At 43.7% G+C, this 27,036-nt stretch overlaps 1 protein-coding gene and 1 long non-coding RNA gene across 5 annotated transcripts in view; both read left to right on the top strand.

Moving 5' to 3' along the window:
• The window catches only part of FNDC1 (fibronectin type III domain containing 1), a 102,675-nt gene that overhangs the window by 59,898 nt on the left and 15,741 nt on the right, over positions 1-27,036 (top strand). For 2 of the 4 annotated variants that reach the window (XM_074038997.1, XM_005551521.5), the window contains 9 exons: positions 787-975; positions 2,825-5,458; positions 7,187-7,287; positions 9,242-9,353; positions 10,200-10,640; positions 17,304-17,372; positions 19,438-19,581; positions 21,703-21,933; positions 26,914-27,022. In XM_074038997.1, the coding sequence (XP_073895098.1) occupies positions 787-975; positions 2,825-5,458; positions 7,187-7,287; positions 9,242-9,353; positions 10,200-10,640; positions 17,304-17,372; positions 19,438-19,581; positions 21,703-21,933; positions 26,914-27,022 (4,030 nt within the window). Of the gene's footprint in view, positions 1-786; positions 976-2,800; positions 5,459-7,186; positions 7,288-9,241; positions 9,354-10,199; positions 10,641-17,303; positions 17,373-19,437; positions 19,582-21,702; positions 21,934-26,913; positions 27,023-27,036 lie in introns of all 4 variants that reach the window. The other 2 variants (XM_045391696.3, XM_045391695.3) reach the window with 1 other exon arrangement.
• LOC123573067 (uncharacterized) lies at positions 11,370-14,312 on the top strand. The gene is made up of 2 exons (XR_006697814.3): positions 11,370-11,837; positions 13,900-14,312. It is a non-coding gene; the product is annotated as an uncharacterized lncRNA (long non-coding RNA).

Here is a 27,036-nt window from a genome sequence, read left to right as displayed (position 1 = left end):
TATGACAGTTTTTAGTTGAAGGTGAAAATTATTTTTTAAAAAATGATTCCCTTATGTTATCATATTTCCATGTGAGCATAGACATATTTTAGTTCCTTGGACTGAATTTGCTATGGTTTTCCAAATTCAGGGCTATTATATGACTACAGAGTAAGCCAATTACAGATGGAAACATTAGATATCACATAAATCTATTACTTAGCAACTTTTCTTCACAGCTCTAAAATACTGTGAAATATCTTTATCAGCATATACTGAGTAAGAACTTTTTTAATTCCTACAAAAACAAAATTATATTTCAAATATGGAATTTTTCTGGCTAAATGTGCTAACAGAAATAACCCAGGTTAATAAAGTGAAACTCTTGAAGATGTCAGAAGTTATTCAGGATCCATTCCTAGCAGTTGTCACTTCGTTTTCCTTAGTTTATTCTATCAGGACATATCGATCATAGCAAATTAGTAAATAAATACAATTTTAGAAACTTAACGGTGTGTAAATTTGGGGGGCATTGTATGAAGACTGGCCTCCTGGCTTTCATATGTTTAATTTGCTTAAAATAGCAAAGTGCCAGCTAATTAAATACACAGCCCTGTCTGGTTGCCCAAATGAATGTGAGTTCACCTTCTGCTGTGTCTTCAGGCTCCAGCTGGTGACTTGGCGTGCATTGCTAGTGCATTAATTTTAGTAATGCACGTGCTAATTCGTCCTGCCCATATAGTCTGCCTGCTGGACACAGGACTGTTTTCAGTTTCCTCCTTCCAACCATCTGCCAAATCATTTCAGAATACATTCTTTCATACGCCCCGGCTCTCAAACCGTTTGGAGCAAAGTCCCTCACCTATCGTGGAGACACTACTTCTGCCCTGGTGGATGGTCTGCAGCCTGGGGAACGCTATCTTTTCAAGATCCGGGCCGCAAACAGGAGAGGCCTGGGACCTCACTCCAAAGCCTTCATTGTCGCTGTGCCAACAAGTAAGCATCGTGTGTCTGTGGCTGTCTTCTCTCTCTCTCCATTCCTGCTGTTTGTTTTGTGTTACTTTGAGTCATGCTCTTGGGTTTGGAACTTCTTAGCGATGATTTTTCTGGGCTCAGTTGCATATTGATTTTTAAAATATTTTTGTGTTCCCTTTAGAAATTAGTCTTCTCAAAGATTAAAATGTTGTTGATTATTGATAACAATTATTATTGCAGTATGATTAATGTATTAATTATGTGATTAATCTGACATCACTATTAATTTTAGGCTTGTGGTGACAGGGAAAGAACATTTTTAGAAATGGTAATGTGGAGGCCGAGACGGGCGGATCATGAGGTCAGGAGATCGAGACCATCCTGGCTAACATGGTGAAACCCCGTCTCTACTAAAAAATACAAAAAACTAGCCGGGGGAGGTGGCGGGTGCATGTAATCCCAGCTACTCTGAAGGCTGAGGCAGGAGAATGGTGTGAACCCGGGAGGCAGAGCTTGCAGTGAGCTGAGATCCGGCCACTGCACTCCAGCCTGGGCGACAGAGCGAGGAAAAAAAAAAAAAGAAAAAAAAAAAAAAGAAATGGTAATGTGACATTTTTCATTGTTAGCTCTCTTCAATTTCTGTGTAGCTTTAAAAATGTTTAGTTTGCAAAAGCAGAAAGGACAGGAGATGGGTGGCGGTTAAAAATATTACCCACTGGATACAGTATTCACTGGCTGGGAGATGGGTTCACTAGAAGCCCAAGCTTCACCATGATGCAATATATTCACGTAACAAACCTGCACGTGCAACCCCTGAATCTAAAATTTTAAAAAGTACAATTTAAAAATCAGATTAAAGTAAAATTTGTGGTTTGTATTCCATCATTTGGGAGTGCAGCTGTACCCAGAAGGATGTCAGTTGTCTAGCTCACCTGATCCATATCCAAACCAAACACATTAATAAAGATCCACAACTGGAGGGGAGTGTTTTTGGACCGTGTTTTCTTTTCTACTTCCTCACATTTGTGCTGGATATTGGCAGCTTTTCCTTCACTGTGTGCTATGAAGACCCATGGTAGACTGCAATATTAGACAATTTTGTCATGGAAAAATCTGTGAAATGGGTGAGATTTGCCCCTCTGGCGCTCTCACTGCAATATAGGTTCCTCTCCCCTATAGAATCTCTTCCCTCAGTCTGTTCTGAAGACAGGGTGATTACAGTACATTTAATATAATGTTTGCCTATCCCCGGAGTTTTTTATTTGAAGCCTTATTTGAGAATTATAAATGTGTCCACTATTAATGGAATTTTAAACAAGAAGGAGGAAGCAGGTAAGGACATGTTATGGGAGGAGGGAACTTTGTGTAATGCCTTAAAAATGACAAATCAGTTGCTCGTCACACATTCCCCATCACTTTGAGTATAGATTGTTCAGCAATTTGCACCAGGTGTATTTGTGTTTCTTGTCTATTAAGGATGGCTATAATGCATTTGTAATACATTGACAATTAGTTATATTAAGAAAATCCTATATAAGATTTTACATTTATAAAATAAATGAGTTACTTCAAAGTACTCATTTCAGAATTACTTCACATAATAAGATGTGGCATAACCTGGTTCAACAGATAGAGATTTAATTCACGTATATTTTCTAGGACTATATTTGTTACTTAAAGCAAAATGTAAGTTTTAAAAAGAATGCTATCATTGCGAAAACACATTTCCAGGGTTCTAAGGAATTAAAAGTTAGCCATTATGACTACTGATTTGAAATGCCTCCATATGCTGTTTTTAATACTTTGTCTCACCTCCGCTTTCACTTTTGAGTTTCTTCTTTGACAGGCAATTCTTTAAAATCTGTTGCAGCCAGTAAGGCGGAGGTTCAGCAGAACACGGAGGACAATGAGAAACCCGAAAAACCTGAGCTTTCCTCACCTGCTCCAGCTTCCTCCCAACACCCCTCTGTGCCTGCTTCTCCACAAGGGAGAAATGCCAAGGACCTTCTTCTTGACTTGAAGAACAAAATATTGGCGAATGGTGGGGCGCTCCGAAAACCCCAGCTTCGTGCTAAGAAGGCAGAGGAGCTGGATCTTCAGTCGACGGAAGTCACCGGGAAGGAGGAGTTGGGTTCCCGGGAGGACTCGCCCAGGTCTCCCTCGGACACCCAAGACCAGAAACGGACGCTGAGGCCGCCAAGTAGACACGGCCACTCGGTCGTGGCTCCCGGCAGGACTGCAGTGAGGGTCCGGATGCCAGCGCTGCCCCGAAGGGAAGGCGTAGATAAGCCTGGCTTTTCTCCGGCCTCCCACCCCCGCCCAGGGGCGCCACCCTCGGCTTCGGCCTCTCCTGCTCACCACGCGGCCACCCAGGGCACCTCTCACCGTCCTTCCCTGCCTGCCAGCTTTCATGACAACGACTTGGTGGACTCAGACGAAGACGAGCGCGCTGTGGGCTCCCCCCACCCCAAGGGCGCCTTCGCCCAGCCCCGGCCAGCCCTGTCCCCCAGCCGCCAGTCACCCTCTAGCGTTCTGCACGACAGAAGCTCCGTGCACCCCGGTGCAAAGCCAGCCTCGCCGGCGCGGAGGACCCCCCATTCAGGGGCTGCAGAGGACGATTCCAGTGCCTCAGTCCCACCCTCAAGACTTTCTCCACCCCATGGGGGATCATCTCGGCTGCTGCCCACCCAGCCACACCGGGGCCCTCCGCTTTCCAGGGGCGGGAAGGATGGTGAGGACACCCCAGCCACCAACTCCAATGCTCCATCGCGGTCCACCATGTCCTCCTCCGTCTCTTCTCGTCTCTCGTCCAGGACGCAGGTCTCTGCGGGAGCGGAGGCTTCTGATGGCGAAGGCGACGGTAACGGCGATAGGGAAGACGGCGGGAGGCAGGCGGAGGCCACGGCCCAGACGCTGCGGGCCCGGCCTGCCTCTGGACACTTCCATTTGCTCAGACACAAGCCCTTTGCTGCCAACGGGAGGTCTCCAAGCAGGTTCGGCATTGGGCGGGGACCTCGGCTGCAGCCCTCCAGTTCACCACAGTCCACTGTGCCCTCCCGAGCCCACCCCAGGGTTCACTCTCACCCAGATTCCCACCCTAGGCTTAGCTCAGGTATCCATGGAGACGAGGAGGATGAGAAGCCGCTTCCTGCCACCGTTGTCAACGACCACGTGCCTTCCTCCTCCAGGCAGCCCGTCTCCCGGGGCTGGGAAGCCCTAAGGAGAAGCCCCCAGAGAGGGGCCAGCCTGCATCGGAAGGAACCCATCCCAGAGAACCCCAAATCCGCAGGGGCAGATGTACATCCTCAGGGCAAATACTCCTCCCTGTCCTCCAAGGCTCAAGACGTTCAACAAAGCACAGACGCGGACACGGAGGGTCATTCTCCCAAAGCGCAGCCGGGATCCACAGACCGCCACGCGTCCCCTCCTCGTCCTCCCGCAGCACGGTCACAGCACCATCCCGGGCCCAGTGTTCCCAGAAGGATGACACCCGGCCGGGCTCCAGAACAGCAGCCACCTTCTCCCGTCTCCACGTCCCAGCACCAGCCGGGCCCCCAGAGCAGAGACGCGGGGCAGTCACCTTCCCAGCCCAGGCTCGCACTGGCTCCAGCCAGGGGGCCCCGCCCCACGTCCCAGGGCCGCTCCCACTTCTCCTCGGACCCTTACACGGCGAGCTCCCGAGGGATTCTCCCCACAGCCCTCCAGAACCAGGACGAGGATGCCCAGGGCAGCTACGACGAAGACAGCACAGAAGTCGAGGCCCAGGATGTGCGGGCCCCAGCGCACGCTGCGCGAGCCAAGGACGCAGCCGTGTCCCTTCCCAAGCACCAGCAGGTGGAGCCTCCGACAGGCGCAGGGGCAGGTGGCGACGACAGGTCCCAGCGCGGACATGCGGGCTCCCTCGCCAGGCCCAGCCGACCCGGTGGCCCCCAGTCCCGCGCCCGGGTCCCCAGCAGGGCAGCGCCCTACTCGGGGCAGAAGGAGGAGGGCGCGATCCAGGCCACACCCGGGAAGTCGGAGCCTCCTTCCAAGAGGCCCCTGTCCTCCAAGTCCCAGCAGTCAGTCTCGGCCGAGGACGAGGAGGAGGAGGACGCGGGGTTTTTTAAAGGCGGGAAGGAAGACCTTCTGTCTTCCTCTGTGCCAAAGTGGCCCTCTTCCTCCACTCCCAGGGGCGGCAAAGATGCCGACGGTAGCCTCGCCAAGGACGAGAGGGAGACTGCCATCGCGCTTGCCCCTCGCGGAGGGAGCCTGGCTCCTGCGAAGCGACCTCTCCCCCAACCTCCAGGCAACTCCCCCAGGGCCTCCCACCTCCCTTCCCTACCGCCGCCTCGAAGCGCTGCCACGGCGAACCCCGTCGCGGGCACCCACCCCTGGCCCAGGTACACCACACGCGCCCCGCCCGGCCACTCCACCACTCCGATGCTGTCCTTGCGCCAGAGGATGATGCATGCCAGATTCCGTAACCCTCTCTCCCGACAGCCTGCCAGACCCTCTTACAGACAAGGTAGTTTATTTTTTCAAATGATCTTTCTTTAAGGTGTTCAGTAGTGTTCATGGCAATGCCTGAGAAGTTTTTATTCTATTTTATTTAGCACCTACTATGTCCAAGCACCGTGTTAAGAACTTTGCACATGTGACATAATTTCATCCTCTGAACGGTCTCTAGGGTTTGCATTGTTATTCCTGTTTCCCAGATGTGGAAGCTGGGGCTCAGGATCTGAGGGACTTGTCCTAAGGCAGACAGCTCAGAATTGCCATTCCAATCCCAAATGGCCTAATTTCACAGCCATTACTAACCCACATTGCCTCTAATTCTATAGTCGTTTCACTGTCCTAGGTTGCCTCTTTGAATTCCTTAGCATACAGTCTTAACCTGTGAAAATGTGTCACAACCGTGATGCCCAACTTAGCTGCTTCTTAGTTGTTCATGCGCCCTCATGTGTTTAAGGGATCCATAGTAGCTGGTTAGATACCTGTGTAGGCATATCTTGTTCTTGTTCTTATCTTGTTCTCATCTTCTGCATGCGAAACTCTCAACCAAACAAACCCTGAGATGAACTCAAATATCTTGGGTATGAATTGCTCAGACAGTGCAATTAGTGAATGTTGTCTAAAACCTCCAGAAAATGCATGTTAAAGATTGTTGTCACAAAGAGGAGTTACAGGCAGATGTGTGCTTTGTATTTCTATAACAGAGGGTTGAACGAAGTCAGCTATGAACAGGAGTTTATGTCCAGGGCAGGGTCTGAGGTTTTTTTTATGTACCATAAAATTGCATTCAGTTAAATGGTGCTTTAAACTCTTCTTGTGTGTAATTGGGGCTTTGTAGAACGTTCTTGAATGAATTTTTTTTTGCTGATCTGTACAATGCATTGTTATTTTAGCCCAATGTAAACACAGAGCAATGCCCCATATCAAACTCAGTTTTCCACTAAGATTGGCTGTTTTAGTCAAACCCACCTCCCTGATAATAGATGTAAAACTCAACGTTCCCTTGTACATAGTAGGAACTCGATAAATATTTAATAAATAAATGAAGGAATGAGAGAAATAAATGTCTGCCCTGCAAGTAGCGGTCAGAAAGTCCAAGCCCTTTGCCCAGCAGTCAAGGCTGGACCAGAGCAGACTGGAGCTGATAAGAAACATCTCCGTGTGAGGCAGAGACAGACAAACAACTGTAAGGGTGCTGCTGGGTCTTCTTACTGTCTGAGCAAATACTTCTCAAGCAGCCCCACAGCATTCAGCAAGCTTTGAGACAGCATTGTGCATTTATATTTGGTGATTGGTGATTGGGACCTGAGTCAGCTGGGCATAGCTGTGTTTAGTTTAACATGCCTAAAAAAATGGGACAGCGTCTAGTACATTTTAGACATAATTTTCTCTGTCCTTCCAACCCTTCCTTCCTCCAACTTCCACATGGCTAAAATAAAGCTACAGCTACCAAGGTCTTACGTTTTCTATGGCAAATTTACTTATGCCACACACTCTCATTCTCACAGTATTGTCAGAAAGCTGTGACTTTACTGTATTCTTAATTGACATCCAGATCTGTTATGGAGAAGTCATAATTTGAGACTATCATTATCTAATATATTTGAGCTACTGGTTTAAAATTCTGTTTAGAGTTTCTATTTGAAATGATGTGTTACTACTTATAGTTTGGTATGAAGCCAACTTCCCGGGCATGTTGAATTTACCAGGCTCTGTTATTTTTATTTTTGGTACTGTGTAGGTTATAATGGCAGACCAAATGTAGAAGGGAAAGTCCTTCCTGGTAGTAATGGAAAACCGAATGGACAGAGAATTATCAATGGCCCTCAAGGAACAAAGTGGGTAGGGTAAACTTCTTTACACATACCCGTTGTTTTCATGCTGTTGAGAAGAGAAAAATGGTGGACATTGTGTAATCATAAATGAAGTGGCCTTTGTTTGTTCTTCTCCTCTAGTTTTAACTACTCATACGTACTTGTATAGAGTTTCTTTTAATACTTGGAAAAATCTTTGGTTCTCCTGGTAACTAGCTTGTTTTTTCTCATAGCCAAGATAAGGTATGGGCCTTTGTTTTTCATTTACTTCAACTGGTTAGGAAGGTCAAATGAATGCAAGGCCCAACCATAGCAATTATAGACCCAATGGATGGCCGTTCAAAGGAACTTATATTTTCCCTGTCCTGGTAGCTTATTTTTATTTTTAGGTTTTGTTTATTGTTTGATTAAACATTACACATATTTTCTGTAAGTCATCTCAAATCCTTTCTAAAAGGACACAGGGTAAAAATGAACGAATAAACAAAAAACCCTGAATGATACTGGAAATTTTTATTAGATCATCTTTTGAATCTTCCAACAATTGTTGGACTAAAATTATTTATTAGCACTTTATGTATGTCTAAACAGCTTTAATTGCTTGGGGTTAAGATAAATGTTTAGGAGGTTTTGGTGGGTTGAGGGTAATAGATAGAACACTTTACAATATTCAGGAATTTAAAGTACTTTTTCTAAGAATAAAAAAATTATTTATACTATAATTCCCAATAAAGACTTCCCATTTATAATGATAAGGTTTAGGGAAACGTACTAAAAGACTATGACATTTTCAGTCATAGGGGATCTAAAGATGCATGTTATCATTTCTTAAAGGAAGAGAAATTTATAGGAGGAAGAATGTACATTAAAGCAAAATGCTATTGCAAACAATTTTGAATGGAAACAGTATGGGGTAGATTTCAAAATAGTATTTATATAAATTTTATTTCAATGCCAAAACAGCATCCACCAAAGTGACTTGCTTGTAGGGCTTCCTCCAGTAGCCTGAGTGTGCAAAGCAGTGGTTCTCAAACTTAAGCCAGCTCAGGATCACTGAGGATTTTGTCAAATACCAGTCTCAGGTAGGGCTGGGAGATTTGAGTATCTGACAAGTTCCTATGTGATGCTGAGGCTTCAGGTCCAGGACCATGCTTTGAGAACCACCAGCAAAAAGCATGAGCTTGTTCCTTAATAAAGATAATTATAGCTTTCTTCAAGTTTTACAGTTCCTCAGAAGGTGACATTTTTTTGCATGCATACTATATTAGGCAACATGATTACAAATTATATTGTTTTTGTTATAGCAACTTTGATTTTTAACATTAACAGCAAAATGGAAAGATTTTATGTCTTTAACATGCTAGCAATTCACATTCATTGCAAGAAGTTAAAACAATTCGTATTGAAATATATGAAACAGAAAATAAACATTCCTCACCCAAACTACTTCTCAAAGATAACCACTGTTGACCATTTGCAGTATAACCTTCCATAATTTTTTTCTCTGCAGTTTTAAGCTTATATATGCAAATGGATATATTTTTATTTTTGCAAAATAATCAGCCCTGTAATCTGAGTTCACATGTATGTAGAATGTATGTAGAATTGTCTGCATAATATTCTACCATGTGGATGGGCCACAAATTATTTAATCTCTCCCCTCAACTGAGAGACACATTGTTTCCTTCTTTCCAGCATTAGACACAATGTACTTGATGGTAAAAATATTTTGAACATCTTTTGTGATTTGAGAAACTTAAAACAATTTACATATTACATGGGTAAGCAATTATAATATGAAAGATGACTGCTTCGTACTGTATTTTTTAAGACTTTATGAATCATATTGACAAAAATAATGTCTTCTATTCATATTATGGTTTCCTTCTGTGGAAGCTTCAGGTGTATGCACATATATAGTTGGACTCATGTGACCATTTCAAAATGTCCAATATATTCTTTAATCTATGTCATGGATTTAGGTTGTGGACCTTGATCGTGGGTTAGTATTGAATGCAGAAGGAAGGTACCTCCAAGATTCACATGGAAATCCTCTTCGGATTAAACTAGGAGGAGATGGTCGAACCATTGTGGGTAAGTGAGAACGGTTTTTAAAGAATAAAAGCCTACTGAATTAGCTATAGAATTACAGCTTCTATCTTCCTTCTCCCCCTCATTTACAATGATTGCTCTTGGTTTGGTTACTTTTACCAATGTGAGAAGAAGAGCCTCAAAAGAGGCAGAACTTGGTGTTTCCCCCAGACAGCTTTAGTTCTCTTCCTGCAGGCTGCACCCTCTAGAAAATGTGGCCCTTTAATTTGTTCTTAAATTGGCCCTTTTAGAGGAGGGGTCCACAAACTACAACCTGTAGGTTGTAGCCCACTACCTGTTTTTGTAAGACTTACTATGAGCTCAGAAGAGTTTTTACATGTTTAAATGATTGCCAGAAAAAAGAATATTTTGTGGCATGATAATTTTATGAAATGCACATTTCAGTGTCCATATGCAAAGTTTTATTGGAACACAATACACTCACTTAATTATGCATTGTCTAACTCATTTGTTATGTGCTGTTATTGTCTATCTTCTTTTTTGCACTCTAAAAGCTGATTGAGTAGTTGCAACAGAGACCATCTGGCCTATAAGGCTTAACATATTTGCTTCCTGGCCCTTTACAGAAGTTTTCCACCTTTAATCCAAAGTAACACTTTCCCCCCTTAAGCACAGGAATGAGGCAAAGGAAAGTATTTCTTCCTTTGCTAGATACAAGAGTTATCTCAGGATCGTGGAGCATACTGATGCAATATTCATTTATCCCTTTGCCTTTTACTGATTAAAACATGATAATACATAAGCTTTGAGAAGACACTTATTCCTTGCTTTTTATTTTTTCTGGATTGTTTCACATCGTTGCATAGCTATTGGTTGATTTTATTTCAGATCTGGAAGGGACCCCTGTGGTGAGTCCTGACGGCCTCCCACTCTTTGGGCAGGGGCGACATGGCACACCTCTGGCCAGTGCCCAAGATAAGCCAATTTTGAGTCTTGGAGGAAAGCCGCTGGTGGGCTTGGAGGTCATCAAAACAACCACCCATCCCCCTACCACTACCACGCGGCCTACCACTACGACGACGCCCCTGCCTACCACTACAACCCAGCGGCCCACCACCGCCACCACCCGCCGCACAACCACCACCCGTCGCACGACCACCAGGCGCCCAACAACCACAGTCCGAACCACTACGCGGACAACCACCACCACCACCCCCAAACCCACCACTCCCATCCCCACCTGTCCCCCTGGGACCTTGGAACGGCACGACAATGATGGTAACCTGATAATGAGCTCCAATGGGATCCCAGAGTGCTACACTGAAGAAGGTAACTGGCTTTGTTCTAATGCTAACCACTTATCACGCACACTAGCACGCCGCAGCTCAGAGCAGGGTGGCAGAGCCTGCAGGGGAGGGATGAGCACCACGCACAGCAAAGCAGCAACCTGATACATTTTTGGTCCCAGCAGGTTTGTCTGACAGTACCATGCCACAGCTAAGGTTGGAAGACTTAGGAAATAAAAATATTGCACGGGACATATTTATATGAAAAAATTATTTCTTGTTGACTTAAAGTCAGATTTAACTGGGCATCCTGTGTTTACCTGGCAGCGCTTACCACAACCCAAGTCAAGAATTTAGCTGAAACTTGTGACATTATTTGTTTGGGCTATCATTTCCCAAAGTGTGTTCCAATGGATATTGTAGATTAGTGATTGTAATATATATGTATATACTTAAAAGGTTCTGTGATTAGCTATGTGATTTAAACAAGGTTGGATAAATTTCTTACTGTTGTAACACTTAGATCACTGAATAGTCTTGTTGAGAATCTCCAAGAAAAGGAATGTTTCCCCAGCATGTTTGGCAGCTGGGCACTTTTTTGATCAGCCCTCCTTTGGAGAATTCTAATCCTCATGTGGCTGGGCTTCCTGTGGGAGTGTGGGCTTTCCACTGGGTAAGAATGCAGCATTTTCCCTTCTTTGCTGATCTGCACTATCCTGCCGCCCCGATGTGAGTCTGTCTTCCTTCTGAAAGTGGCTTGTTCTCCCTGAAGAGCAGGAGCTAGGACGCCTTTATCCGGGTCATCGTGGAGCCCATATATCAATGTGTCTCCATCCTTTCTGCTCAGTCCCCTGCTCAAGCTGCCTTGGAAGAAGTCATTCTAGATTTGCATCAGCCGTGGAGGAGATAGATTCATCTTCTTTCCCTCAGTTTGAAATGAATTGCAATGTCAACTGTAAAGCTTAAGTCTTTTTAAACCAAGGCAGAGTGAAGACATTTCCTTTCAGGAATCAAGTCTGGAATTCTTGTGCCGCATTATTGACCATGATAAGCCCAATCAGTTTGAACATGAATACTGTATCCAAAATGGGAATTCTGTTGGAAGTTAGTCTTTCTGTGAAGAAGTTCCAAAGAAACAAGAAAACTTGACACATCTAAAAATTCCACACCAAAGAAACATGGAAACATACAGAGGGAGAGGAACAATGGGAAGAAAATTTCTACTCTGTCCATTGACCCAGTGAGTACAAATTTGAATTTACCTTTGAATTTCTAGTATTAAAATATGATGTTGCTTTCCTTAACATCTGACTTCTGCATGCATTCATGTGTTTAATTTTAAAGGGTGAAATAGAATTAAAACATAATTACTTAATAATTGGTTGTAAACAAAAATGGACTATTTTGGATTTGATTTTAATTACTGTTGCTATTATTTCACGTTTTATTTTGTCTGCTTTTATTTAGGCCTTCTAACATGTTCCCTTCATTTACTTTGTATTTTTGGACTTTTATTTAGCATGAAAGTCAATATTTTTCTTGGCAATTTTGTCTCTTATTTTCTTTGCAAATCATGACACATATATGTTCACTCCTGTCCAGTCTCCTGATTCCCTAGTCCAAGCTAAAGAATAGTTTTCCTCTGGACAGCATTTGAAAATAAGTACAAATCAATACAAAGTCTTAGGGAAAAGTTAAATGTGGGGACAGCAATGTATCATCCTTATATCACATTTTAATGCACTATAATTTGTTAGTTTAAAATGATTTCCATATGGCCTTTCTTATTTCTACTGTTTCACTAAGAACTTCATTAAACATTTTCTTCTTTATTGACTGTAATCATAGTTATTTTTATCTTTTAATCTTTTTAAACCACTTTCTTGATGTATGATTGGCATAGAGAAAGTTCTGCATATTTAATCCATACACGTCGATGAGTTTGGGATAAGAATACACTCACAAAATCATCATCCTGCTAAGGCCACAGACACATCCATCACCTTCCAAAGTTCCCTCCAACTCCCACTCCTTTATTGTTAGTATTATTCTTTTCTCTTTATTTGTGGTAAGAACACTCACCATGAAAGTGGTCATTTTTTGTGATAAGAAATTAAAGTTTTACTATTACAAAGATACATGCACATGTATGTTCATTGCAGCACTATTCACAATAGCAAAGAAAGAGATGGAATCAACCCAAATGCCCATCAATGATAGACTGGATAAAGAAAATGTGGTCCATATACACCATGGAATACTATGCAGCCATAAAAAGGAATGAGATTATGTGCTTTGCAGGGACATGGATGGAGCTGGAAGCCATTATCTTCACCAAATTAACACAGGAACAGAAAACTAAACACCTTGTGTTCTCACTTATAAGTGGGAGCTGAACAATGAGAACACGTGGACACAGGGAAGGGAACAACATACAATGGGGCCTGTCAGAGGGTCGGGTGGGGGAAGAGAGAGCGTTGGGAAAAATAACTGATGCATGCAGGGGTTAATATTTAGGTGATGGGTTGATCTGTCCAGCAAACCACCATGGCACATTTTACCTATGTGACAAACCTGCACATCCTGCACCTGTACCCCAGAACTTAAAAACAAAATTAAAAAAAGAAATTAAATTTTAAAAATGTATTAATACTAGCTCTGTTGAGATAAGATTCATATGCCATAAAGTTCATTCTTCTAAATTTAGTGGATATTAATATATTTACAGTTGTGCAATGATCACCACTGTTAGATTCCATAATATTTTCATCACCCCAGGAGAAATTCCGTACTCATCAGCAGTCAACCCTCATTCCTCCCTCCTCCCAACCCTGGAAACCACTAATGTACTTTCTCTCTCTATGGATTTACCTATTTGGGACATTTTGTATAAATGGAATCATGTCATATGTGGCTTTTTGTGTCTAGCTTCTTTCACTTAGCATAATTGCCTTCAAGATTCATTCACATTATAGAATACATCAGTACTTCATTCTTTTTATTCCATTGTATGGATATACAGCATTTTTTCCATTCATCGGTCAGTGGTCATTTGGGTTATTTCCACTTTTTTGTTATTATGAATAATGCTGCCTCGAACATTTGTTTTGTTTGGTTCTGCTTGATCTGGCTTCTCCGTTGGATAATAAACTCCATGCAGTTGAGACAATGTCTTCTGCTTCATCTCGAATTCCTTGTGGTACCTAAGTACATAACTTTGGATATCCAAGCAAGACCTTAAGGTATAGGCATTCTCCATGTCCTAAAAGCCAGTGCTTTTTTTTTGTTTGTTTGTTTTCCAGGTTCTGTATCTACAGCAAATCTGATGACAGAGGGTGTACACGGAATGTGATAAGCCAGATGAACACCGTCAAGAATTTGTAGCATGACCTTGTTACAGGCTGCAGAAAAACATCAGTCATTACAGAAAACAGACCTTCCCTACCATAGCTGGGTCTCCAGATAGAAAATATTGAGAAATGCAAACATTCATTTGAGCTGGACCAACTGTACAGTGTGCAAATATCCTTGGGTTTCAAATAGCTGTCATTTACCTTCTGTCTCTAAACTTCTACTGAGAATAATTTTTAAAAAATATTTTTTAATATCTCTGGAGCAAAGGCCTTCCTTCTTTGGTGACATTTTTCACTTATTTTTTTCATGGCTACTTGATAAACTACTGAAGAGAATAAACGACACTGCTGTGGTTGATGACTGGCAAATGTGTTTATGTGAAGTGGCTGAAGCTTTTTACATTGGTGCTGAGTTGGCTTGTAAAATACCCAGTTTTACATAGTTCTGAATAGTTTAAAATGGCATTCAGGTGGGCCAAAGTAAGGTGGTCAACTTTTTTTTTAAATTTTTTAATTGTAAATATATTTCATTACATCTGGAAGTTATTTTTACTTGGAGTCAAGATGGTTCTGTTTTAGAAAATTTATGCCTGAGTTTATTTGGTCTTAAGAAAAAGAACACTAAAATCACTTAGTAGATTGTTTATTTAATGCCAGAGGACTTAACTGTCACTCATCTCAGGAAGTGAACTCATTTGCCGGTAAAAGCATCATTTCTGTAGCCTGCTACATGCACTGGAGTATTTCAGCACCTCATGGAGTTACCCGTAACACCAGAGTCCATGAGGGAAATGGTGTACCTTTCCCTTTTCTTGTTCACCCTGGGATGCAGAAACTTCACCATGTATTCATTTTTGATCTGGCCAAAAACAATAATGAAAAGAAATGACACTGAACTGATAATGAGGAAAAGCAAGACGATACTCCTAAAGGTTAAATTGACAAGGGAAAGAAAATGGTAGGCCAGGAAACAATGGCAAGATAATCCCAAACTTTACAGGGTGTGAACCTGAAAACTGATTTGAACAAGCTCAGAAGTAATTTGTCTTGGATCCCAGGCATATTGACATTGGAATGACCGAAGGAAAGTTTGTGTTTAATAGTTTTTCATGAAATGACCATTCCACCCCTAAACGGATGGATAATTTACAACTTCTCTCTGCTTAATATTCATTGGCTGAATCAGAACACACCAGAGTCATTGCCTCAAGGACCATCTCTTGGGCCTCGGAATAGGAGCTGGGAGTTCTTACTGTGATCCCAGGAGGGCTGGACAGACCACTCGAGGCTGCCATTGCCCTTTGTGGGTGGAGTTTGTTTTTACAATGTAATATTCATGTCATTCAAACTAGGTTGAAGAGTCTGGTAGAATAATGACACAGGAGTTTATATACCTTCTACTTCAATTTCCCCTTCATTGCACTGTAGAATGGTGATTCTAATAGAGCATCTTCACATCGACAAATAATTTTATTGGTTAGTTCAACTTTTAAGAAGTGGAGGCAGTTTTATGAAGTATAAAGTAAGTAGTCTTTGGAGCCAGAGTACTTGAAGTTCACATTCTGGTTTTGCTGTCTTTTACCATCTGCATGTCTCAGGCGTGCTGTAAATCCTCCCAGAGCCTTGGTGTCCTTGGCTGATGTATTAGTCCGTTTTCATACTGCTATAAAGATACTACCTGAGACTGGGTAATTTATAAAGGAAAGAGGTTTTATTGACTCACAGTTCTAAATGACTGGGGAGACCTCAGAAAACTTACAATCGTGGCAGAAGGGGAAGCAGGCACATCTTACATGATGGCAGGTGAGAGGGGGAGAGAGAGAGAGAGAGAGAACGTGCGAGCAAGTGTGCAGGAAAAACTACCATTTAGAAAATCATCAGATCTCATGAGAATTCACTCACTATCATGAGAACAGCATGGGGGAAAATGCCCCCATAATCTAATCACTTTCCACCAGATCCCTCCCTGGACATGTGGGTATTATGGGGATTATAATTTAAGATGAGATTTGGGTGGGGATACAGCCAAACCGTATCAGCTGAGAAGTGAGTATTTATAAGCTCAATGTATCTCAAGGGTTTGTTGTGGAATTATCTATACATAAAAGTGGCTGATACAGAGAAGGTATCTGGAGCCATCCACTAGTCACTTCTTCCTCTTTTCCCCACCTTGCCCCCTTTTAATGGTGCATTAAGTTTAGAGAGTTCTATATAATTGCTGTGGGCTTCAGGTCAAAGGGAGGAAAGTAATTCCTTACAATTATTTTTTGAGCTATAAAACCTTTTGACTCAAGATTTTATCAGCTACAGTGAGATGTTCTCCTTTTTACAGCTGCATCTATATACCCCAAGTAGAGAAATAGTATAATCGATTCCGTTACACCTTTTCCAAAAGAGTTCTGCTTAAACTACCCTGATAATGGAGGTGAAGATGCCTTTTATGCTTAAATCACTCACCTTTCTTTTCACAAGTTACTTATGCTCATAATATTGGTTTAGTCATTACAGGAATTGTAATAGTTCTTCTAACTAGGGTTTCCTGGCTTTTCCAAAAATCACATCTGAAATTTTGTATTACATTTAAAGTATAATTCTGTAGTCAAAATAGACCTATCGGTTAGTACAACCCAATCTGTCTGTAAAGAGAAATTTGCAATGATTGGCATATTTTTCCAAATTTCCTCTGCAAATTAGGAAATCTGATTTATCTCCCAAGTCGGTAAGAGAGGGTGGGTAGTCAGTAGGAAGTGGAGAAGCACAGGGAACTGTCATTGGTAGAGTTTGCCAAGTTGGGATGTAGATGAGATAGGAAATTACTCTGCTTCTTGAATATTCCAGAGGCAAGGTGGAGGGGGTGGAGGAATGAAGACTGATGAACAAGGGAGTTCACACATGAGGGGCTTTTTGTCACCATCCTGAGCACCAACCGCCCACTCTCCTCTCTCTCTCTCGTGACTGCTTCCTAAGAGCGCCTGCTGTGGCATGAGGGGCCAGGGGACTTCCCTCAGCATCAGAGCCCTGCAGGCAGGCAGGCGGGTGGGCTGAGGTGGTAGGAGGGAGGTGAGAGAGAGCTTGGGGGTGCTGAGGAATCTGGGAATGTGGAGCGGGGTGTTTGCTCCTGACGGGGCAGGCATTTGTATCACCCTTTCCTGGGCCCAAAGGAGAGAAAGTCTGGGTTCCATGTCAGTGCTTTGATGATTTTCCTCCTGAAAAAGTTGTGGAGACTCTGGCCTGGGGGACTTGTTTTCATGACCTGCTTGAGGTGAATGAATTGTCACGCTCTGGGGCCTGCTTCTGAGAGAACCATGGAGAAGAAGCCCTGGATGACCGGTCCTTTTCTCTGTCTTCACTAGATGAGTTCTCAGGCTTGGAGACCGACACTGCAGTACCCACGGAAGAGGCCTACGTTATATATGATGAAGGTACAAACTGGCTTTTGAAAAATTATTTGCACACTTTCTTTCCTAATCAAAGGATCTGATTGTAACTATTGAATGGATGATCTTGACGGAAGTTTCCTTTTGAGCTTTGGGCCAGTGGCAATGCCGAGGGCTGGCTTAGAGAAGGGTGGTTGTACCCCATGCTTCCATGTCACCCCCAAATGCCTATTTGATCTAAGAAAAACAGTGTGCTTAACACGCAGATGCAGATTCCCACTTGGTCCCTGTACTCCCCGTTCCCTCCCTCCCAACCCTCCTTAGGCCCAAGGAATTCTGGAGTTATCCATCGGGGCTTCCCTTCAACCTTCATTTATAAAACTTACTTGGTTTAACCAAGTCCAACTTCCTTACTTGGCTCTTCTCTTTCTTATTTCTTTCTTTTCTCTCCTTTTCTAATTACATAAAATATGTGATGCTTAGATCTGTTGATTTCTTATCATAGAATCTTTTCAAGGGTAAGTTTGTAAGATTAGGAACATAGGCCGGCCACAGTGGCTCAAGCCTGTAATCCTAACACTTTGAGAGGTCAAGGAGGGAGGATCACTTGAGCCCAGGAGTTCGAAAGCAGCCTGGGCAGCATAGCAAGACCCTGTCTCCACAAAACATTAAAAAATTAGCCGTGTATGGTAGCACACACCTGTAGTTCCAGCTACTTGAGAGGCTGAGGCAGGTGGATCGTTTTGAGCCCAGGAGTTTGAGCTACGATGGCACCACTGCACTCCAGCCTGGGTGAGAGAGCAACACCCCATTTCAAAAAAAATTTTTTTTTTTTTAAATTAAGAATACAAAGTGCCTTGGACAGCATCTGGGAGAGTCATTCAGTAAATGGTAACTAATGGTATTAGTACACTTAGGACCTTGTGATTGTTTTGTGTGATTTGGAAGTTGCCTCTGCAACTTGAAGAAGTTCTTAAAGGAATCTTGTCCACGTCCAGTGCCGGCCTTTGACACCAAGGCTCAGGATTCTCACTTTTGAGGTCCACCTTTTCTGCAATTATTCATAGCTCTAATTGTCTTAAATCACAACTGTGCAAACAATGTCACCTTTGATGTGTTATTTATTCATAATAAAGCTTGATGTAGTGGTTTAATCCCAAGGTTTTCAAACAAAAACTGACTTAAAGATAAACAGCAGATGTTAGAAAGCAAACGAAGATTTTTTTTAGCACCTTTGAAAATACTAGGCATCTTTCTTATCTTTGAACAGTTTGAAAAAGGGGCAGAGTTTTATTTTCTTTTTCAAATGTTAAAGGATTAGTTGTTTTGGCAGGATTAATCCCACCCCCCATGCCCAGAAAAAGTTCATACACAGAAGAAGAAAAAAAATTTGTTTTTGAGATGGAGTCTCGCTCTGTCACTAGGCCGGAGTGCAGTGACATGATCTTGGCTCACGGCAACCTCCGCCTCCTGGGTTCAAGCGATTCTTTTGCCTCAGCCTCCTGAGTAGCTGGGACTACAGGTGCACACCACCACGCCCAGCTAATTTTTGTATTTTTAGTAGAGATGGGCTTTCACCATGTTGACCAAGATGGTCTTGGTCTTAATCTCCTGACCTTGTGATCTGCCCGCCTCGGCCTCCCAAAGTGCTGGGATTGCAGGTGTGAGCCACCATGCCTGGCCAAAAAAACACGAAAAAAATTCAAGTTTATTTTTTGATGTTATCTTTTATTTCCTAAAAGAGAACATTATGCAGGTAGAGCATGGCTTTGGGCCAGTGCCATGAGCTACAATGGATGGATTCTAACGTTCTCTCCAGTTGTGAGTCTAAAACCCCACTTTTTCTGGTCATATGTGTTTCTTTTTGCCCTTTCTCTCTTCTGTCTGCAGCTTCTTTTCTGCAGGGACAGAAATGGGAAGAAATAGTATTTTAGTAGAAACAAATTACGTTTGGGCATAGCATTTATTTTAGGGTGTGTGTCTGTGTGTGCATGTGTGTGCGTCTGTCTGGGTTTTAGCCTACCGTTGAATGTTAGGAAGGTATCATTTGACTATAGAAAGTGCTCCTTTTCTGGCAGTGCCCAATTACAGAGCCTTCATATCATTTCAGATTATGAATTTGAGACCTCAAGGCCACCAACCACCACCCAGCCTTCCACCACTGCTACCACACCGGGGGTCATCGCAGAAGAAGGTGCCATCAGTTCCTTTCCTGAAGAAGAATTTGATCTGGCTGGAAGGAAACGATTTGTTGGTAAATATAATGTTGTTAATCAGAGAAACATGGGTTTTTAACTTTTGGTCTTTGAAGAAGAGCATTACTAATCTCTTGGCCTGGCCAAGGCAGTGCATTTTGAGAAGTTTTCCCAGAGTGAAGCTTCCACTGGGGATAATTGAGTGAGTCAGTCGTGTGTAGATATGTATTATTTTACTTTCTGCCAAAATCAGAAGAGGGGAGGATTTGGAGTCCAACAGAGGAGAGCTGAGACAGGCTGCCTTGCAGAGAGTAAGAGTAAGAAACACTTAAAAACCATCTGGACCAGGGAACATGAGTGTTTTTGTTGTAGCCAGTTTATCCACGACAAGACTTACCACTGGGCCTTGTGTGTGTACTGTTTGTTAAATTCTTCCTAAAAGGTTAGCTGCTTACTGAATTGAGCCACTAGCGCTTATAGTATCATGGGGAGGAAGCTTTTTTCTTTCGTTGTTTCCTATCACTTTCGTTAGCTTCAAGGATTTGGGATCTAGAAGCTCATTTTCCTCTTCTTTCTCAGTAACTAAAACAGTCTCAGTAGGAAATTCTGTGAAACTAAACGGCATTAAGTCTTGCAAGTCTTCTTTTCCCATGCCCTTAATGAACCTCATTAATGAGACAGCTGGATTAATATGTTACTAAGTGGAGACAAGCAGCAGCTTAAACTAAGATCACACTTTTCTGTTTCCAAAACAACTGCTCTGCCACGGGCAGAGAACAACTCTTGCTAGCCAAGATGTAGTGACTGAGTGTCTAAACCACACATACTTGAAGAACAAGAATGTTCATTTGAGGTGGCGTTCCTGAGGCAGACACTAACACGGGTCTCTGGTATGCAGCTGCCAGGCTGTGTTTACCACGTGCGCTGACTTCTTTCCCGGCCGTTCCATGACGGGAATTGAAATGCTTTCTGTGCTATTATTAGCCGCTCCACAGAACTCCTCTGAATGCTAAAGGCTTATTATTGTCTGGCTCTTTTCATAAGTCTACAACCCTCTAAGGCATAGGAGCCCACTCCCCAAACTTCCTGATAAGACCCACGGACAAGTTCTAAAGGCCTAACTTCAGACTAATTTTTAGAAAACACTGCCTTCGCTGTGTCCGAGGGACTCTGTATCTTTGCTTTCATTAGTTACAAAGAACTTCTTGACTTCTGTCTTAATTTCATTATTTGCCCAAAAGTCAAATAGAGAAGCTAAAAACTGCATTCACTCCAAATAGCCACTGAGAATGGCAACATAGCCCCAAAAGTTACAGTGGAATCTTCAGAAATTGCCAGACATTGTTACTTGAGATCACTTGAGAGTTTTGCATGTATAAAACCCCAATCCCAAGTGCTTGGCATTTCTAATTTAGTGGGATATAATAGAAAGAGTTAAGGGCTGGGGGTGACAGCCTCCTGTCTGATCCTTACATAGTGAGCACTCTCAGTGTTGGTAGGAGAGATGGTAACACGAAGTCATCGGTTCATATCTTGCCTTACTCCCAGGATCGTGTATCCACTGAAATAATGTATGTAGAAAAATCTCCAGCCATCTGTAAATGTGAGTAGCTGTTGTTATACTGAACAGTAATGTTGTAGACAGCAGTTCAGGCCTGGCCTTATGCACAGATGCTTCAGATTGTTGTGGGGGTTTATGAAGCTCTAGGGAAGGCCACCCAGGGCTGAGGCTAAAGTCTGCATATCTTGATCAGTATACATTTTTTCCTGGTCCCAATATAGTCAAGGAAATGAACTGTGTTGAGAGAATGCTAGTAAAGTGTTGGGTGGGCCTGACTCATCCTTTTCCAAATGTTGGGGCACAGGAATGACAGAGAGCTGCAGGCTTACATTACATTGAATGATAGTTTCATGATCTCTCAAAACCACTTTGAAGGCATAGTCATTGATGTCGATGGGGCAATAGGATCTTTTGGAATTACCAGATTGAAAGACATAAACACATGGGTCCATTAAGGAGAGCTGGGGGTGTGTTTCTGAGCTGGGCGTCAAGGCTGATGGGGCCTCTGTCCAGCAGGGAGAGACTGAATGGTGGGTCTGATTCTGTGGAGCAGATGCTGTATTTCTGCCTCCAGAAAAAGCCTCCAGCAATCCAATTGGATATCTCTGTTCTTTTCCAGCTCCTTACGTGACATACCTAAATAAAGACCCATCAGCCCCGTGCTCTCTGACTGATGCACTGGATCACTTCCAAGTGGACAGCCTGGATGAAATCATCCCCAATGACCTGAGGAGGAGTGACCTGCCTCCCCAGCATTCTCCCCGCAACATCACCGTGGTGGCCGTGGAAGGCTGCCACTCATTTGTCATTGTGGATTGGGACAAAGCCACCCCAGGAGATGTGGTCACAGGTGTGTCCTAGGCAGATATCAGAGTTCCCATGATCTGTAGGTGGGAAATGTGGACAATAAAGAATGATGGATGAGTGGATGGGTGCATGCATGGATGAGTAGGTTGGATGGATGAATGGGATGATGGGTAGATGTCTTCCTTCAGCTGGATGAAATATAAGCAACAATGGAAGCCTCATGGGGTAGGGTAAGGAGTACTGGATGGAAGTCAGAAGTCCTAAATCCTCGTCCCAGATTGATTTGCATGATCTTGAGCTCAGTACTTCATCTTTCTGGGCCTTGGTTTCCCCATATGCAAAACATCGCTACATCTCTAACATCCTGTAATCTTGCAAATGGCCAGGGAGTCCAGCGAGCCCCTTGCCAGATCAGATCCTGCAGTGAGCATGACCATGAGCTCCCACTGGGCCACACAGCTGTCCCTTGTTGGAGTCAGCCCTGGGCTTGTGCCTCTGCTTCTTTCTCTCCTTTCACATCTGCTGGGTGCTTCCAGACAAATCTGGGTGCTTCTTGGCTCCTTATGTGGGAATTGGAGGTGATGAAAAAATGCCCGAGGATCTTGAGCCTCCTTGGCCTCTGAGATGTTTAAGTTCACTCTGCCAAGGACATATTTGAAGATACATCTTGAAATTTAAGTTCTTACAGAAAGAGAATTGATATTTTCTGTGAATAGTTGCAAATTTTTTTTTCTGGGCCTCTGAGCTGTGCAAGAGGAAGAAGTATGGCTGTGGCTGTGTGTGTCTCTGACTGGGAGGTAGCAGTCGCATTAGAGGTCAGAGTTCAACATTCTCTGCCATTATTGTGCTAGTACAGTTCATATAATTCAAAATTTCTAGTGCTTGTCTTGGTGTTCCCACTATTGTATCTTACAATGAAAAAATGTGTTCAAGAATATCCAAAGAGCATCTTCTCTTGTGGAATTTGTATAGCAGTACAAATGCTAGAATAAGGGACATAGAAAAGAAGGCTTCTGGGTGTTCTGCCAGGTGAGACTGAAAGGCCTGGGGTGCAGGGAGGGTGTGGAATTAAGGAGTTCAAGTCTTTAGCGGAACTAAAAGTACAGTACTGGGTAGGTGCTACATGGACAGCCATAAAGTCCATGGTGTTCCGAATAGAATGCAAATCAATCAATGGAAGGAGGAAAGCTTGTAATCAAACAGCCAGAACATCTTTTTATTAATTGAACACACTTTGTGAATGGTAATTTTTAAAAGCAAGCAAGAAAGCATGCAGAAAAAATAATTTAAAACCTTACTTTAAGCTGTTTAGCTTTTGACCTCTTGCATAACAGATATTACTTAACATAAATGTATCACTGCATCCTGATTCAAAGGGCTTCTAGGAAACATTGGCTGTAGAATGAGAGTGCATTGGCCCCGTTAAACGTGCCTCAAGGGTTCTTGCAGTGAAGAAGCTTCCAGTGAACTCTCAACAAATGTCCCTGAGATTTAATTCAGATGTAATTTCTGTATTGTCCTGTAGAGGTCGGGCTTCTGAAACACCCATACCCTTTAAGGGCGTTCCAAGCCATTCAAAGCTCCCTGAAGCCTTAGTGTCCTCACATGCCCCACCCTGCACCTCATCCGAAACGAAACCTCAGAGCCCTAATCATGAGTACTCACGACACTAGCATAAATAATATGGATGAGGTATTTATAGGGCACTCCCAACACAGAGCTGTGCCAACTCCTGTCAAGCTGATTACTGTAGAACACTGCAGCATATGACGCCCTGTGGCGTGGGGGAAAACACCAGACTCCACAAGGCTCAGAGAGAGAATAGCGGCAGCTTGTCATCCATTAGTGAACCAAACACCGGCTCTTTCACCTGCAGAACAACTAAGCCAAGTGGATACATCCTAGACTTAAACGAAGCATCACATTATCGGGCCCCCTGCAGGGCATCTGAATCCTGCTGGCTACATGGATGTTGTGTGCTCTGCTCGTTTTCACCTGCCATTCTTTCTTTCACAAGCAGTCAAGTCAGTGTGTAATGAGGTGGCGCCCAAACAGTGTGAAACTCCTAGAATTCCTGCCTGCAACCTGTTGCTTTCCCAAATCACTCCTGAAGAATGAAGTTATTACTTTATTAGGAGCGATTCTGTAGGAAATCACCGATGTGATGACCTCTTAGTTTTTCAGGACCAGCTCATCAGTCACTTTCAGGACTGGTTTTGATGAGAACAACAGAGAAATCAGGAGTTATGCTGTGCTCAGCAAGCACCTTATCAAAACCCCAAAGCCCTCAAAACCCAGACACAGGATCAGCCGAGAAACCAGCCCCTTACATGGGAAGCGCGGGGTTCTGATGGAAGCCAGAGGTCCAAGAGTCTGAGCTTTGCCAACTCCATTGGAAGCCGGGTTTCCGTGGCACACATGTGACCTCTGTCCCCTCTGGGTGGGCCATTGTGTGCAGCACCAGCTGAAGCATGCAGGGCTTGACTACACTGTGCCAGAGGGGAAATGCTGTGGGGAGGGCAGCAACTCTTCCCAGGTTCAATGACTCTCCTCCAGGGAACAGTGTGGGGAGGGTTCCAGGGTCCAGTTTACCTGGCTTCCAGGCCCAGCTTGCCCATTTGTTAGTTGTGTGACACTAATCAGTGTCATGTGATGTGACACTAATCAGATCGTAGGGTGCTAAATAAAATCACATGCACCTCTTAGGTACATTTGATGTTATTGATCTTTTCCTTCTTAACTTGTGTGATCTCTCTCAACCTCTTCATCTCCTCCCAGGCTTGTACAACATTCAGTGGTGGAATTTCTCACGGCTTGGTCCTGGGGCCTCTTTTCTTCTTGCTCTGTCTTCTCTCCCCTCAGAGTCTCATCCATGCACACGGTTTTAATTCATCTCAGAAATGAGTCATTGATTTATATCTCAAGGCCAGGCCATCATCCTCTCCTCTGAGCCCCAGATAGTAAAATCAGATGCAAATGGTAAAATCACTTGATGTCATCACTGGGATGTCTCCAGAGCATCTCAGACTTGGTGTATAAAAAAATCAGACTCATCCTGGCTAACATGGTGAAACCCCATCTGTACTAAAAATACAATAAAATTAGCCAGGCGCGGTGGCGGGCGCCTGTAGTCCTAGCTACTCGGGAGGCTGAGGCAGGAGAATGTCATGAACCCGGGAGGCGGAGCTTGCAGTGAGCCGAGATCGCGCCACTGCACTCCAGCCTGGGCGACAGAGTGAGACTCCGTCTCAAAAAAAAAAAAAAAAAAAAAAAAAGTCAGACTCACGATCCTTCCCATTCCCAAATCTGGCCCTCATCTGTGTTTCCCATCTCGGAGAACTGTCCCACTTTCCACATATTTGCTCAAGCCTGAAGCATCTTCAAGTCTCCTTCTATCTCACTTCTATAGTCAACTCATCATTAAATCTGGTCAGTGTTGCCTTCTGGATTCCTCTTGAACCCATCTATTTCTCTCCATTAGGCGGTGTGCTCATCTAAGCTATTGCCACCTCTCACCTGGCTACTGTAAGAGCTGTCTAACTAGACTGTCCCATCCACATCTGCACTCCCACACCCAATGCATTCTGCATTCTGCACAGGAGAGATTTGTTGAATATGCAAACCTAATTGTATAGGTTTAATGTCTTAACTGTCTTTCCCTTTCTTTTGGAATGAAAAGCAAAAGCCTAGCTTGGTCCAAGGGTGCTGCCTAGTTTTCCCACCTGTGCTGCTTCAGCCCCAGCTCATGCCCCCGCTTCCCGCCACTTACGGTTTCCAGTCACACTGCCTTCTCCTGGGTCCTCCCTCTTCAGTGTCTTGCTCAGGGTTCCCACTACCTGGAATCCATCCCACCTCCTACCACACAGCTTATCTGCTTCTTATCCTTCAGATGCCAGCTCCTTTACTGTGACCCCAGGGAAGCTCCATGGTGGGCCAGCTCCCGCTACACACCTTCTCACAGCACTGTGGACTGGTCCTGCAGAGTGCTCAACCTGGCTGTATAATTCTGTTTCCCAGTGCACCCTGCTGCTTCATGAGCTCTTGGTCACCACTTTATCTCCAGTACTTAGTATAATGTCTGGCAACTAGTAGTTGCACAATAAATATTTGTTGAATGAATCAATACATGTGACCTTAGACAAGATATTTAACCTATTGCTAAGACTCAGTTTCCTCATGTGGCAAAATGAGGAAGGCAATACCTGCATACTAGGATCATGAGGATTAATCAAATCAAATTCAATCGAGAGTACCTTGTTAGCATAATGTGTGGCACAAAGAAAGTGCTTGACAAATGTTTTCTCCTTCTGTGTACACATAAGAGACCTAGGATATGGGATGCGCTGAGCTGTGGGAAGCACTTCACTTTGCCTCCTGGGAGAGCTGTAAAGGCTGGGCAGGTGTCAGGGTCAAGGGCACACCGGCTGAGATCTGTTATTAGCAAGTAAGACAGAGCAGGTTGGACAATAGAAAGAAGAGCTGCCTCACTGCTGTGATTAGACTGTGAGGGCAAGGGCAGCACAGATACTCAGCAATGAGAAATAGCAGGACAGCCTTCACCAAATGCCCAAATCAACCCTGGGCATCTGGGATCTCTCAGCCCCACACACATGCACAGCATCCACCAGCAACTTTCTTTGTTTCCTGTGCAGGGCAATAGGAAGCTCTTAAATACATGTGTGGAGGGTACTTGTTTTTTCTTCTGCTTCTTTTTTCTCTGTGTGGTCAAGATGAGACGTGATTAGTTCTGAGACGATGGGGAAAGCTGGGGAATGAGCAAGAGAAGTAGGGGGCCAGCAGGTCATCAGGAAGTGTCTTAGTTTTGTCATCCCCATCTGGATTCAGCAGAAGGTACCAGCGTTACATCCCATCCTGTCCTACAGTGCTGCGTGCCCTCCTTCCTGCAGTTCCCACAAGGAGCTGCATCTGCAGCTTTGCCTCACTCCTGTCCTCAGTGGGTTACATCTTGTGTGTGACTTGCTTCCTTGGTGCCCATTAGGTTCTTTCCTGTTTCCATTTTCAGGTTACTTGGTTTACAGTGCATCCTATGAAGACTTCATCAGGAACAAGTGGTCCACTCAAGCTTCATCAGTAACTCACTTGCCCATTGAAAACCTAAAGCCCAACACGAGGTATGATGTGTCGG

Source organism: Macaca fascicularis, chromosome 4 (assembly GCF_037993035.2).
Source record: "Macaca fascicularis isolate 582-1 chromosome 4, T2T-MFA8v1.1".
NCBI lineage: Eukaryota > Metazoa > Chordata > Mammalia > Primates > Cercopithecidae > Macaca > Macaca fascicularis.
The sequence above is the reverse complement of the archived record's forward strand: the minus strand, read 5'-3'. Positions and strand labels throughout refer to the sequence as shown.